Source organism: Poecilia reticulata, chromosome 22 (assembly GCF_904066995.2).
Source record: "Poecilia reticulata chromosome 22, P_reticulata-male-v2, whole genome shotgun sequence".
In the NCBI taxonomy this organism is placed as follows: domain Eukaryota; kingdom Metazoa; phylum Chordata; class Actinopteri; order Cyprinodontiformes; family Poeciliidae; genus Poecilia; species Poecilia reticulata.
Window position 1 is genome coordinate 4,359,960 of NC_088851.1, and position 14,656 is coordinate 4,374,615.

The 14,656-nt window shown below is 36.4% G+C and overlaps 1 protein-coding gene across 3 annotated transcripts in view; it reads left to right on the forward strand.

Annotated features, from left to right (window-relative positions):
- Positions 1–500: 500 nt before the first annotated feature.
- Positions 501–14,656, forward strand: part of slc4a11 (solute carrier family 4 member 11) — a 150,000-nt gene continuing 135,844 nt past the window's right edge. For 2 of the 3 annotated variants that reach the window (XM_008398798.3, XM_008398800.3), the window contains exon 1: positions 504–835. In XM_008398798.3, coding sequence (XP_008397020.2) covers positions 775–835 — 61 coding nt within the window. In that variant the 5' untranslated portion in view covers positions 504–774. Of the gene's footprint in view, positions 836–14,656 lie in introns of all 3 variants that reach the window. The other variant, XM_008398802.3, reaches the window with a different exon arrangement.

A 14,656-nucleotide genomic window follows, 5' to 3' on the forward strand; every position in this document is an offset into this window, starting at 1 on the left:
ATGGAGGGCAGTGAGTTTCTTAAGCCAGTAGGCATGGATCATGTCAGGTCCTGGTGCTGTCCAGTTTTTCATACCCATATATATATATATATATATATATATATATATATATATATATATATATATATACTGCTCAAAAAAAAAGGGAACACTTAAACAACACAATATAACTCCAAGTAAATCAAACTTCTGTGAAATCAAACTGTCCACTGTCCACTTAGGAAGCAACACTGATTGACAACGGGGACCCTCGTCGGGTCCCCGTTGTCAATCGAGCAGCATATATATATATATATATATATATATATATATATATATATATATATATATATATATATATATATATATATATATATATATATATATAATTTATTCAGTGTATTGGAGTAACCTTTAGCCCGTGGTAGCATAAAACCTGGGACCGGCCCTGCTCCTGTGGTAAAACATTCAGACGTCCAGCTGGTCTAAAGAGTCCCGTCTAATGAAAAGTTAGAGGCAACTTTTCCTGTTGTGGCGACAGGCTGGGTGGACACTCGAAGTGCTCGTGGGGCGTGGTCACTGTACAGTCCTGGCACCGTTAGGGCGCGTGCTGTCACCCACACCTGGAGATGACCGGTGATTAATTTGAGCACGCGCCCGTTACTTTCACTTTGAAGTACCGGCAGAATTGAAGTGGAGCGTCTGTTTAGTCACATACTGGAAAATAAAAAGAGCGAAAAGGACATATTTTTTATTTTGTTATTTTTGCCGTTTTTTTTGGAAGACGGGGACATCATGAAAACTGCGAAGGAAGATGGCGAGGTGGGGGGAGTGACGATAAATCGATTTATAGTAGGTAAGGTAGTCACCTTTGTCAGTTTTTTTCTTTTGTTTACCTATTTTGGTCTGTGAACAACCCTTCGACTATCTCTGTATATTTGTATATATTGAAACCATCGCATTTCCTCTTAATTACTTGCAAAATGTATCGTTGTGTTGCCGAATGCAAGTAAGTAAATTCACCTGAGTTAAAGCGTCAAATTTACCTCGTTAAAACGGAACTTTTTTCATGTAATGTATTTAGAAGAATACATGCTACTCCTTTTATAAAGTGTGTTTCTCAGGGCAAATATGACATTTAATTTGACTTAAGTTTTGCTGACTGGATGAAAATAGTTATATTCAGTTGAAGTATGAGATACCCAGAGTCAGTATAAGATTATGAGGGGCCCAATTTGTGATGTGATTTCCTAGAGCTAATTTACATCAGTCACCACAACATTTTCCACAACTAATCAAAGTTTGATTAGTTGTGTTTTGTACATTAATGTTTGGGTAAGTGAGTTTCTTTATGTTTGACTTGTGTGTATATATATACATTTATAATTGATGATGAAAAAAACATGTTGATCTTTGAAATACCCACAATTGAACTTTCAAATGATGCAACGTTCAAGTATGTTGGTAGTGAGATTGCATAAACATTTTATAAGATTAACTGCTGGGTAATTGATGTCCTTCAGAATACCTTGAAATCTGTGAGAAGTTGTGACTCACTTGCTTGATTTAAAAAAAAAAAGATGAATGTCAGTTAATTGACACGTAACAACCCCTTCTTCAGCCAAAAGGACAGTCTTTACTGCAAGACATTTAATCATTAAACGGCAATATAGAATATTCTGCCTTGAAGCATAAAGGTTCTCATCCCTTTTTAGAGTAAAGAGTTGGCTAAGTTTTCACACAATGGTTGAAGCTGGCACTTGTAAATGCTAATTTAGCATTAGCTCATGTATCAAATATGTGAAATTTGAAAACCTAAGATTGTTAAATCTCAGAGCCGTAGGAATCCATATGGATTGAGCAACTGAACATTTTCAGATTTGTCTATGATGTTTGTGATGCATCACTTTGAAGCAATGACCAGTTTCATTCATTATGATTTAAAACAAAACAAAAAAATGATCTTAAGAAAAGTAACCCCACAACACAAAGCGTCCACCATGTTTTTACAGGTGGTATGGAATGCTTTTAGTCTGTTCTTTTGGAGCCAGACACATTTTTGAATTGCAGCCCAAATGTTTGGTTTCATCAGCCATAATCCAATCTCTGACAAGGTTTTGAGAGATTTTAGCCAGGTCTGGATGTTATCTTTTTTTTTTTTTAAATGAAGAGTTTTCTTTCTGCATACCTTTGCCTCAGTCCAGGCCAGTGAAGAATACAGGAGACTGTTGTTGTATGTAGTTGGCAGAGATTTGTCCTTTAGTGTTGCTGTCAGCCTCTTGGCAGATTCCCTGACCAATTTGTCTTGCCGTCTATTTGGAAGTAATGTCCAGTATTTATTGTTGTCCATATTACCACATATTTTCTCCTGTGACTGATTACTGTATTCAGTGTGCCATGATGTACAGTTGGGGACAATAAATATTCGATGCACCAATTTTCAAGTATTCCCAGTAAAGAATGGAAATATCTCTAGTTTTCAATATCGATAAGCCTGTCACAGTTACTCTGTCAAATGCTGAATTAAAATGAGCTCCATAATTAGACCTCAAAAAATGTACATTTATTGAGGGGTAATAATTGTAATATTTTCTGAGGGGTAACTTTAATTGGAGAGACATAATAATTCATTTTATGGTTTTGATTGTAAGTGGTTCATATTTTCATTTCATTTATTGTTTTTGGTTGTCATGTTTTGTCTTGGTTATTTAAAATATCTTCCAGTTCTAATACTAAGTGTTCTTTACAAAAAATAAAGTTTACTGGTCTTTGGGAGAACTTGGATTGTTATGCCATTACCAATATATTACTTGGACCTAATATTATGGCAGTATTTACTGGGACAGCAAATTTTAGCAAAATTTGTTATCATGACTGGCTTAATTACAGGTACATTTCAATTGTTAAAGATGTGATCTAAAAACAAATCCAGAGAAATCGCATTATATGACTTTATAATAATTATTTCACGTTTTAATGCATAAAATAAGTATATGATCACCATGAAATGTTTGCAAATTGCAGTGTAGCCTTTATTTTTGGCTGCTATCCTCCTTCTGAGGCTCTGATGTGGAAAGAGTCCAAAAATAACGTACTCAAGTAAAATATAGTTTATGCAGAAGAAAGTTGTGCTCATGGATTTTACAAAGGAAGTGAGAACATTTTGGTCTCAAATTTTAATTAAATCACCTTTTTATAAATTTAAAATGCAAAACAAAATAAAATATGTTAGGATGTGACATCATGAATATTTTGGCAGTGCTATAATATATATATATATAAACTCACATTTTAACATTTTGTGTGATTTTATCAGGGGTTTAATAATTCTGGTCTTGGCTGTATTTTTTTTCATCAGCAGATTATTAATTGCATTGTGCATTAATTACATTAAAGTGAAATTTTTTGGAGGATGGTTTATGTTATTGTGGTTTATTCTTATTATCATGTGTAATAATTAAGGTCCACTATCTCCAGTGGACGATAACATGATCGGTGTTTGGGATATGACGGTTTAAATTAATAGTGCACACAGAGATTTTTGTTTGACTTCTTTAATCAGTTTCTCTCCTGTGTACAGTAGTGTAACAAACTCAAAAGATTCAGGAAGGAGAGGTCAAGTTTAAACTGGGCACCTTGTAAATAAACATGGGAAAATGACAATTTATTTCCTACATTTCTGGGTTTCACCCAGTGTTTTATAAGCCTGGCGGGCCACCAGGCTTTACTTGTACCCCCACCGGGCTAAGTGTTGCTTATTTACTTAGATCTTTTTAAAATGTTTGCAATTTTTAAGACTTTATTGTTGGTGTTCAATTATTAATTGTCCAGTTTTTCAATAACACATGATTATCAAGTGATATTTTCAAATTTCCTGTCAACTTGAAACATTTTTTTTAACTCAAAAACATGTCGATCCACTGGATGAATGACTGCCCTAGCACACAACCACCGGGCTTAGCAAGTTTTCAAACACGTGTCTGCATTTACAGACTTTTTAAAAAAAAAAGGCTGCACGTGTTATATTATGACTGCTAACATAGTTATTAAACTGTTAGGATTTTCCTGCGTTTCATTTAAATTGGCACTTTTCACCTTTTTTATTATTATTATTTAAAATGGCTTCAAAACTGTCAGGAATTCTTTCTTTTCTGTTCAGTAAATGTCTGATAAAATTTTGAACTAGGCTCAGTGCTTATAAATATGTTAACAAATATGAATTGCTGAATGAAGGAAGGGTGGGGAATTATGTAAAATAGTTTTTTTGTTTTTTGGGGGGGGGGTATTTTACATCATGTTATAATCTTATTCGCTCATCAGAAACATACCTGAAGTGTTGCTTTGATTCCTTCATGCATGTTGAAGAAATCCTTTAATAGAGGAGCCATGTTGTTATGACTCCCTGAAGGCAGAGTTTCAGAAAGGGCAGGTATTTTTAAAGAGACAGAGACCCAATTTGAAGCCGTCAGATTTCTTTTGAGCCATATTTGATGTATTTTTATAACAACTGAAAGTAACGTAGTTACTTGATTTTGCAATAAAACGGCACCATGTCTCTGGAAAACACATAATACAGCCCCTTTAAGATCTATATTCTGCAATTTAGTTTGTGCTTCAGGACGAATTGGTCCCAAGCAGAGAGAGACTGCACATTTCTTGCATCCACACAGGTTTTCATCCCAGACAAACTTGTGTTTGGAAATTTTCAACACAACTCGGATCGCAGCGGAGCAAATATTGAACACCAAAGGAAAGCAAACGGTGTCATCAGTCCAAAATGGATTGAAACGAGCAGCTTTCACTTGTAAAGTGAAATGTGTTGCAGTGAAAAAGCATGTGAATTATAGCCGATGTTTATGCTTGTCATCATACATAAGGTTGTACCTGCTGTCCCCTAAACTTAACAACCTTTGACTAGAACATACAGGTATCGACAATAATATATAAAACATAAAATAAGCTTAATTGTGCAGGCTTGTTTTTTTTAAAAGCTATTTTGCAGTAACCGTTAATCAAATTGTTGGTTTTCAGTCTCTTTTTTTGTTTCTTTTCTTTTTTTTTTTTTTAGCTTCTTATATAACATTCTGGGGCTTATAATTTGAACGAATCACTGAGACACAAACTATTAACCTTTTCACCTCCCATTTGCTTTAGCTCATCATGTAATACTCTAATGTTGAGCCACAAAGTTCTGATCCTTTTTCTAAATTCTCCTTTCTTTTTGACCTTGAATTTTCCCCTAAATGCACGTTTTTTTTAGTTTTTTTTTAACGTCATCTATTGAATATTGTGTAACTGCCTGTCTTTGTAGGATTACCATTTTATTTATATATATATGCCATTTGGCTGGCACTCTCATCCTGAGCTCCTTGTGGAGTTGAGAGTGCATACATGTTGTTTTTGTTTCCTTTGGGATTTGAGCCTCTGCTGTTAACGCCGTGCTGTACATGTTGACCTACTCCAAAGAGTCCACCCATGACCCTGTTAATGCTGTGCAGCTAGCATTAAAAAAGTGTTCAGCTCAAATATCATTGTTTTAATAATTAAGAGTTTCATCAAAAAATACAAAATATGCCTCATATTAAATCCTCCCTTTTTTGCTTCCAATTGGAAGGTTTTATGTACTTAATATTTTTTAAAGGGTAAAAACAAAATCCAACACAATTCATTTCTAAAATGCTAGCTGCCAAATTAGAAATTGTACAGTCTAGAGATGAACCCATCAACTATTGGAGATTTCCAGGTAGACATACTGGTTATCACGCAATTAGGAACTCAGAATCTGATATCTTTATTTTGTTAGCATACCTAAAAGCTATCACCGCTGAGAAAATCAACAGTGTGTGCTCAAAGTAAGTGTTTTTAATAATGTTGAAATGTTTAATAATGTAGTCGGAACTCAAAAAGTACAAGAATCTACAAAAAAGATGTTATACAGAGGCAATTCAGCTTTTTAATTAACCTACAACAGCAGACTCAAACCTGGCGGCAGCTGGTCGTCTCATTCCCCTGCCAGTTTTATCATTTGCACCTGACTTTTTTGGGTACAAAAAGGAGCCATCTGCCACAGGGCGCCAGTTCTTTCTTTCTTGCCTTGGGAATGTTTGTAAAATGACCCTGAGTCAACTTCATCAGATAGCAGAAGGCCAGGCTGGAAATATTACAGCAAGGTTGCTCAGTCTTATACTTGGAAGCTTTCAATCACTCTCTGAGTTTCCATTGATCTTGAAATTACGCAAAATTTGCTTGACGGAAACGGTAACTTTGAAAAAAAAAATCCTTTTGTTCAATAAGTATTCACATTAGGATGAGGTGGTTTTTCAGCCGTAACAAAATTGAAATTAAAAACAAAAACTGTAATGGAAAGACTTTTTTTCACAACACTTCAGTTTGCATACAGCAGAAATGTGCTGATTTATAAGCAGCTGGCTCCAGTAGATGTCTTGCAGCATTGAACAGTTCATCAAAAGTTGAGTTTGTCATGTTGAGTCCATAGCTCTTTTGTGAAATCACCAACTATTTCCCCAAAATCCTGCATACGTAGCCGCTCCCAAATATAAGAAGCTTCTCGCTCTAACACCTCAATACGACACCAACTTCTCCTCGGATGACTGATAGATGATGAAGGCTAGTACTAAACTGCAATATTATGCATTAAGTTTTTATTTGTTTAACTGTGAGCATCTGTCGCTGCCATGATTTTTAATGATTATCACATGAACAAGTTTATTCATGCATTACTTTAATTGCATTTCTTACTTAATGGAAACACTCCAATTGCAAAATTGCGGTTTTTTCAACATTGACAGAATATCAAAGTTTTGCACACATTTGTATTGGAAACACAGCCACGGTATGTCATGGAATATGCAGAATACGCAAATCTTGGTGAAGAGGGGGAAACACTCAAATTTGACTTTTTCGCAGACCAGCACGTGTGCACAATTCCTTCATTGTGAATCTCACATTGAGCTAAGTAATCTTTCATTCCACTGACTGTGCTCCTGATATTGTACAAATGTAGTTTTGTCTGTGCAGCTGTTATGATAAACTGTCTACTTAGATGCTTGTCAATACATCAGAGCTGCACGGTGTTGATATAACTTCAGTTTAAATTCTGTCTACCTTCATGCGTAATGAACTTCCTTCAATCCAGTAACACAAATTACAGAAACTGTTAGAGGCATGAGTTGGAATTCTGATGAACTAATTTACCTTGTAGAAATTTTCTTCCTGTGGAGCGCATTGACCAGCTACATCTACTGATCCATTGGTACGTAAATAAGCATGACATCCACAGAAAACACAGCAGAAAGTAAAATCTATGGCGTCTTATGATGTTGCAAATTTCAATATGTCAAACTTTGAATTGTTTCTCAACTTTATACTGCACAAATATGTGCTGTGTTTAGCATGTGGATTTAGCTAGCAGTGATAGAGGTGAGGGAAAGCTGAATCAGTGTTGCCAGGTTGGGCCGGTTTCTGAAATACACAAAACTCGTACTAAAATGCCGTGTTATTTCACTTATCTTATTAGTTGATTTATTTTGAAATGTCTAGAATCTGTCAAACGTGGCCTAATCAATGGTTTGTCATTGGTTAATCAAGTGTAATAGTACTACTATGTAATCGTATTGTAAAACAGAAATCCCAGGACAACATTATTATTAAAAATGACATATCGCCACAAAAAACTCAAGTCTCATTGTGTTCAAAGAGCCTCAATGGGATTTGGTTCTGGTCAGAATATAATAAAGAACAACTAAAAATGTCATGAATTGTCTCAACTCTGAATGCAGTTGAGGACCCATGGGACACAAGATATATATATCTGGTTCATTAAAGGTTGGAATTTGTTGGGTGGGTTTTAGGTTGCTTTTGGGTTGGAGACTGTCAGTGAGACCTGGCAGCTCTGAGCTCGGTGTCTTATTGTTTGTGCTGTTAGCAGGAGGAACATCTGTTTTAGGTCTCTGCTCCTGCTGGTTTTTGTCTCCAGAATGTATTCTTGAAGTTCTTTAAATAAGTGTGACAGATTACATTTGAGTTTGAGTGAAACCAAACATAAAAAGGCTTTACAATGGCAGTCTTAATAAAATCTGAATTAAGAACTGAGTCTACATTCTCTAGAGAATACAAATGATCCTAATGTTTACAGCTGCTAATGCTAACAACCAGGATCCTGAAACGTTGGTCCAGAAAAACCAACTAGATTTTCATACGACAGTGGCCCTTTTTTATTGTCTAATTTCATAATGAGATAATAACGATGTGTTCCACCAAGGCTGTCTTCTGCAATTGGTGTAAATCAAATGAAAAGTGTTCAAGACGTATACTTGGTTATCATTTTATTGTTAGCAGTTGAAGAAAAGGGGGCAAAAAAGACTATTCTGACTCTTTCCCACAACCGTGGCGCGTTTCTAATGTTCATGAATGCATTGGATGAGCTTGATAATAATGTTAATTGTTGTCAGAGTGTCATTCATTAACAACTGTGTGGTGAGAGTGTGGTGAAAGTAAGTAGCTACTATCAAAGTCATTAATCACTCAGCTCAAATGCGCCAACATTGGCCAGTCAGTTAAGTTCCAGCTCATTTATTTGCCTTTAGAAACCCTTATCTGCTGAAATCTAATGAACATGTTTGTTCAGAGTTAAATTAATGGAGGCTTAATTAAAGCTTTGCAGTTAATTATTTAACTTAATTGCAACTGGATCTGCCACGTTCGTTAGTAAATAATCCGATTAAAATATTAGCACAATGATTTCAGTGACCTTCTCTTTTCATTTCACCTTTAGGAAAATCCCTGTATCCTTTATTATTTTGTATAAAAAAGGATCCGATTGTTCTACTAATTTAAGTAATTTATTTCTTCTTTTTTTGTAACGTGTTGCTATCTGATTCTCCCTGTGTGATGACATTAATTTTAAATAGAAACACAATAAAGCAAAGCAAATTACACAATATTGCTTCTATTTACTTTTTTCTTGAAACCTATAAATTGCTGACTGTGGTTCTTAAAGCTGCGTTAACTTATGTGATGAGTGGCGCTCCTTTAGTTTTTACACCACTACTACAAATAACTCTTGTTTCACTATGGTCACCTCAGCACTTTCTCTGGCAACTCATTAAAAAAAATTAGTTCCGGTGATGATGGAAAATGTAATCAATTTTGAAAATTATTTTTAAACCTTGGCAAACCCCAGTGCCAGTAACTAGTCCATATCTATCATAGAAAAACATATTTCTGAGCATAATCCATAAAAATAAATGTCATATATTGAATGTTTCCACCCAGTTGTCATGTTAAGTTTGAGCGAACTTTAAAAATGTCTCTAAAAAGAGAATACATATTAGGCATGCTTCTATTTACTGGTTTGGAGTGAATCAATGTATACGTTACGTCTTGCTGTAACAAACAAAGTGCAGCAGTTGGAAGCTAGTAAGGAAACCACATATCTCAGAAAAATGGAGAAAATTTGTCCCACTTGAGCCAGAAGCCCAAGTGGGCTGAAATTGAAGTAATTTTAAATGTTGTAGTTTCCATCAACCTTTTCTAATGTCATCCTGCAAAATGCTCAAAAAAATGTTGATAAAAACGCTGACTCATAGTCATGTGCAATGCTATCCCCTTTTATTTACCGTATTTTCCGCACTATAAGGCGCACCTAAAATCCTTCAATTTCCTCAAAAGCCGACAGTGCGCCTTATAATCCGGTGCGCCTTATATATGGACCAATATTGAGCCACAACAGGTCTAGCAACTACGGTAAGCAGCTGCCGACTTCATTTTCGTCCGTAGAAGGAGAAGTACGCGGTGCATGCTGGGATAGTTGTCAGAACGCTGGTTTGTTAATAAAGTTTGACTGACCTATATACCTACCGACCATCTAGAATCAGGTCGTCTGCAGGTCATTTAGCGCCACGTTCTCCACTAACATGCTGTGCGCGAATGGAGAAGGGTGACCATCGTCCGGCCACGCCCCGGCCCACTCGCGGAAGGCTCTCCTTGCTGACCGGAGTCGGACTGTTTTATTGAAATTCCATTTAGTCCATCTAGTGGATGCATAATGTAACTCCTGCCTCTACTGTAGCGTCTATTCTATGCGCCTTGTAATGTGGTGCGCCTTATGTATGAAAAAAGTTTTAAAATAGGCCATTCATTGAAGATGCGCCTTATAGTCTGGTGCCCCTTATAGTGCGGAAAATACAGTAATATACTTTATCCTGCAATATTGTACTATAATATTTACAAGACTTTGCTGAACTGCTGTTTTTTAGATTGATTATTATTGTTCAACAATATTTGATAACTTGGTTCTAACTGGAACTATAAATTTGAACTCTAAACACTTGGCTGTGTCATTAGCATTAGAATCATGCAAATCACCAACTAACTGTGGTTCTATATATGAAAAATGTACAGATGTGAATTGTCACCACTTTAGGTGTGTTATTGCCAACACGCAGGCATTTTGTGTGTGTGTGCGTGTGTGTGTGTGTGCGTGTGCGTGCGTGCGTGCGCGTGCACTGGTGTGTGTTGTCGCAGGGTACAGTTTGATGACAGACACATTTTATTATTCTCCATGGAAAGCGGCACTCAGCCAGCATCTGAAAATGGACAATGGAAGGCAGGAGCCAGTGAGGAGAAAAGGAAATCCCACCCAGTGTTTGTCCACTAACTGTGTCTTTGCTGTCTTCCTGCTTGGAGCACAATACAGCAAGGTGCCCTTTGTAGTTTATTGCTGTGTTAATGCTCCCTGTAGGTGCGCAGAATTTTAAAGCTCGCTTCAGAGTGACATGTTTTCATAAGTCACCCTGGATAAGCGGAGGGAAGGTTAACTTTTTTTTAAAATGAGACAGTTTGATCTGTTTTGATAATGGTGACAGTAACTCCTGCACTGGGGGCTGGCAGTTTTTGCTGTTTAAAATGAAAAACTCCTCTTGACCTGAATAACGATCATCAGGAAATTATATTTTTCCTCCAAATTGTATGTCGGTTCAATTCAATATTAGATTTTTTAACACATCAGATAACATTAAATGCACAAGCGGTGTTATTGGATTTACCTTGACCCTTGAACTGCATAATAAATTTATCTTTTTGGTCAGGATGGAGAAAATCTGCTCCTCCCTACCACTGATTAATGACACTGTCACACTCTATTATTAATGTTATTAACAATAAGAACGACTCTCAATTCTTTTACATATAATTATCTGTACATCCACTTTTTGTTTTATTTCAAACATCCAGATCTGTACCCAACCAAGAATGAAGTTTTCCATGTAGTGTCTTGATCAGGTTGGTTTTTGTTGTCTGTTTGTTGATGTTTCGTCTGGGAGAAAGTGATTTCCAAAACAGAGGAAGATGTTAAAAAAACATTTCCCGTGTGTGGCTGAGTGCTGTGTGTGCGCGCGTGTGGATTGAAGTGGTCAGGCAGTGTATTGTACTGAAGACGGACTCGAGTAAGGGAAACACTCCTGCCATCGCTAGTGTTTCTTCTAGGGATGATTCCGGTCTTAACCTTCTCCTCATTTTCATAGAATTGGCTGAACTGAACACTTTAAGAGACATCATATAGATGGTTACCTTTAGTAGTGTCTGTGTTCTGAGTGACTACAGTTCCAGTAGAGGGCAGTGTGTCTGTACTGTATATCTATCTCAAAAGACAATTATATTTATGTTGTTTAGATTATGCTTATGCTAAATATAATTTGGCTAGAATATCTCTATTGGGGATGCGATTCATTTTCTTTTCTGTTGTTGCCATTGGAGGAGAAAACATTCATCTTAATTTTAGAGTGTACATGGATGAATCACTGTAACTGAATCTGGAACGTATTGACTGGAAAATGTATTCAAACTTTGCAACATTTTGTCTCATTACAATCACAAAGTTTAGCATAATTATAAAACTAAGGCATAATGATACAGAATTTTCAAATTTTTACTCATTTAAATCTAAAAAGAATTGATTGCAGTTGTCTTTTCCCCAATTTGCTCAGAAAACTAAATTTGTTTTAACCAGAGTAGAAAGCAGAAGGCCCATGCTAAATCTAGAGGACCCACAAGTCACTACTATTGGTTATACACACCACAAAAGTGGTGTGTATAATCACATCACATCAGAAAACCATTGCTGGAAGAAAACCATGAGAATTATTGCTTAAAATTGACCTTGAGCCTCATAGGTTCACAGAAAAAAAAAAAAAAAGTTTCTTGTGGCCTACATGCGAAATGCTACATCTGGTAGAAAACTAATATTGAACACACCCTTCATACTGTGAAAGGTGGCTGTAGCTTCATGGTCTGGGAATGATTTCTGTCACCAGGAATAGAATAGAGGAACTTCCAAAACCATGTTTTGTTTTCCTGCTTTGTGCTAGCTATATAAATCTAAAATAAAATAAAAAAATCATAATGTTAGTAATCCTTTAAGAGTATGTGCTGCATGTCTGTAGTGTGTTTTAACTTGACTTTTTTTTCATCCAATTGTATTTTTCCATCTGTTTTTCTAACCTCTTAAGATTGACTTTCAAATTATATATCCTAGTTTTTGTTATTGATTGTAGACCTTTATTGCTAGATCCCAATACCTAACAAAGTAGGTCATTAAAATTGGCCCCAAAACTTGGAATAATTTTTTATAGTGCCCATTATCAATCAGCTGTTATTCTTCAGGCAGAAGAAGAACGGATTTTATTGCTGTTTCAAATCTGGGATGAAAGTAGATTTCATGGAAAAGAACACATTTTGAAAAATTCATGCTTCAGAACTCCTTCATGCCAGAGCTTGTGCTGTGAGAAAACACGAGTAAAAAACATTTCTTCAAGCTTTTGCTTTTGACCATTTTGCTTCTTAAAATTCAGACATTTATTTTATTTGAATATTCAGGACAGTTTAGTTGAAGTTTGTATTGCACAAATGTACATTGGGTGGGTCATTCCTCTAAAGTTCATCATTAAATGAGCCTATATGAGGCATTGCCAGAGCATACGAGGACTTTGGTGATAAACATGACTCTGGAAAGCATGTTTGGTGAAACCATTATCCATTATCTAATATTAGCATATTTTTCCCATACACAAATCTAAATTGAAGCTAAACTTAATACTGATACATGGTTTTTCTGTTGTTTAAAAATCTTTGTTTAGATGTAAAGTGATATTGAAGAAGAAAGTTAGATTAGTAACAATTTGTGTTGCCATAGATTGTAAATAACACCTGAGTCCGCTCTTATTTAGCAGCCATCTGCGTAGTACATTGAAATGCAGGTGCCATTACATCGCTATGTTAATGTGTGTGTGAGTGTGTGTGTGTACCTGTGTCTTCTAAGTTACATTTCCCTGAGCTGTTTTTGCTTGAGAGAACATAATCAAGTTGTTCTTCCCCAAATTAAAGTTTGTGACCTGAAATATGCCCTCATCCCCATGGCATTACTTTCAGCTCACTATTAAGGATTTTGTACAGACACACACGCACACGCACACACACGCACACACACAGCAAGGGAAGCTTGGAAGGCTATGTTCTGATGGCTTCATGCAGCAACTTGACTAGAAACAATTCCTCTGCTCGTCTCCCGTCTTCCTCTTTGACCTTCTCTTCCTCTCCACCATCACCTTCCTTATTCTTCCTTTGTTTCCTTCCTCATTCCTCCATTGGTTATTCCCAAGTGTTGTGATTATCACTGTGCCTTTCTTTCTTCCTGTGCCAGACTACAGCATAAACCACAACAAAGACTGCACTGAACAAAAAAAAAAACAGACAGACCCTTTTGCACGCGCGCGCACACACACACACACACACGCACAGGAAGGCTGACAGCTACATCTGCTAATAGACACACTTGGAGAGACTAAATAGACATCTTCCCATAGATGGAAAGACAAGAAAGCCGCCTACACACTCAGACAGCGAGGTTTTGGTGAAACATAAGCACACACAACGTGCCCGCGCATACACACACTCATAGTTCTAAGACAGGTTGTCCCTAGTGAAAAGGAGCGAGCAGGATTCCCTCACTGATTGATGACTCACTGAGGCAATAGCCATGGCTGTTTGGGCATCATTATTGTCTACGCAGTGTCACCATTATGCCTCAACTTATGCAGATGCAGCTACCTGAGCAGATGGGTCGTTTGGCATCCAAATCACCAAATAAAAAGACTTACTAGTACAGGAGCATTTTGACATCCTAATGAGTTGTACACACCACATCCTGACATCTGGCACAAGGACAAAAGGACAGCGCATACACTGCAGCAGCATCAGCACCGCGCCGTACAGTTCCAGACTACAAATCAGTTATGACATAATTTCCTCCGCTCTAAACGTGGCTGCATTTTACTTAATATAGTTTCCAGCAAACAGATCAAACTTTGTAAGGCAACCTTGTGAGAAGAGTTGTAATAGTTTTTGTAAATAAGATGATGGTAAATAGTTGGATTATATTTAAAATGAAGCAAAGGTAACACTCTACTGTGACAAAAAGAATTAAATCCACATACAGCACAGAATTAAATCCACATACAGCACATTATCAAAGTATTCGTATATTGTCACAGTACAGCTACAAACATTTATTTTATAGAGATTTTATGTGGTTGATAGTAGAGGTGTGCCGATCAATCTGCCACCGATCATAATCGGCCGATTTCTGTGAAAAAGTGTGATC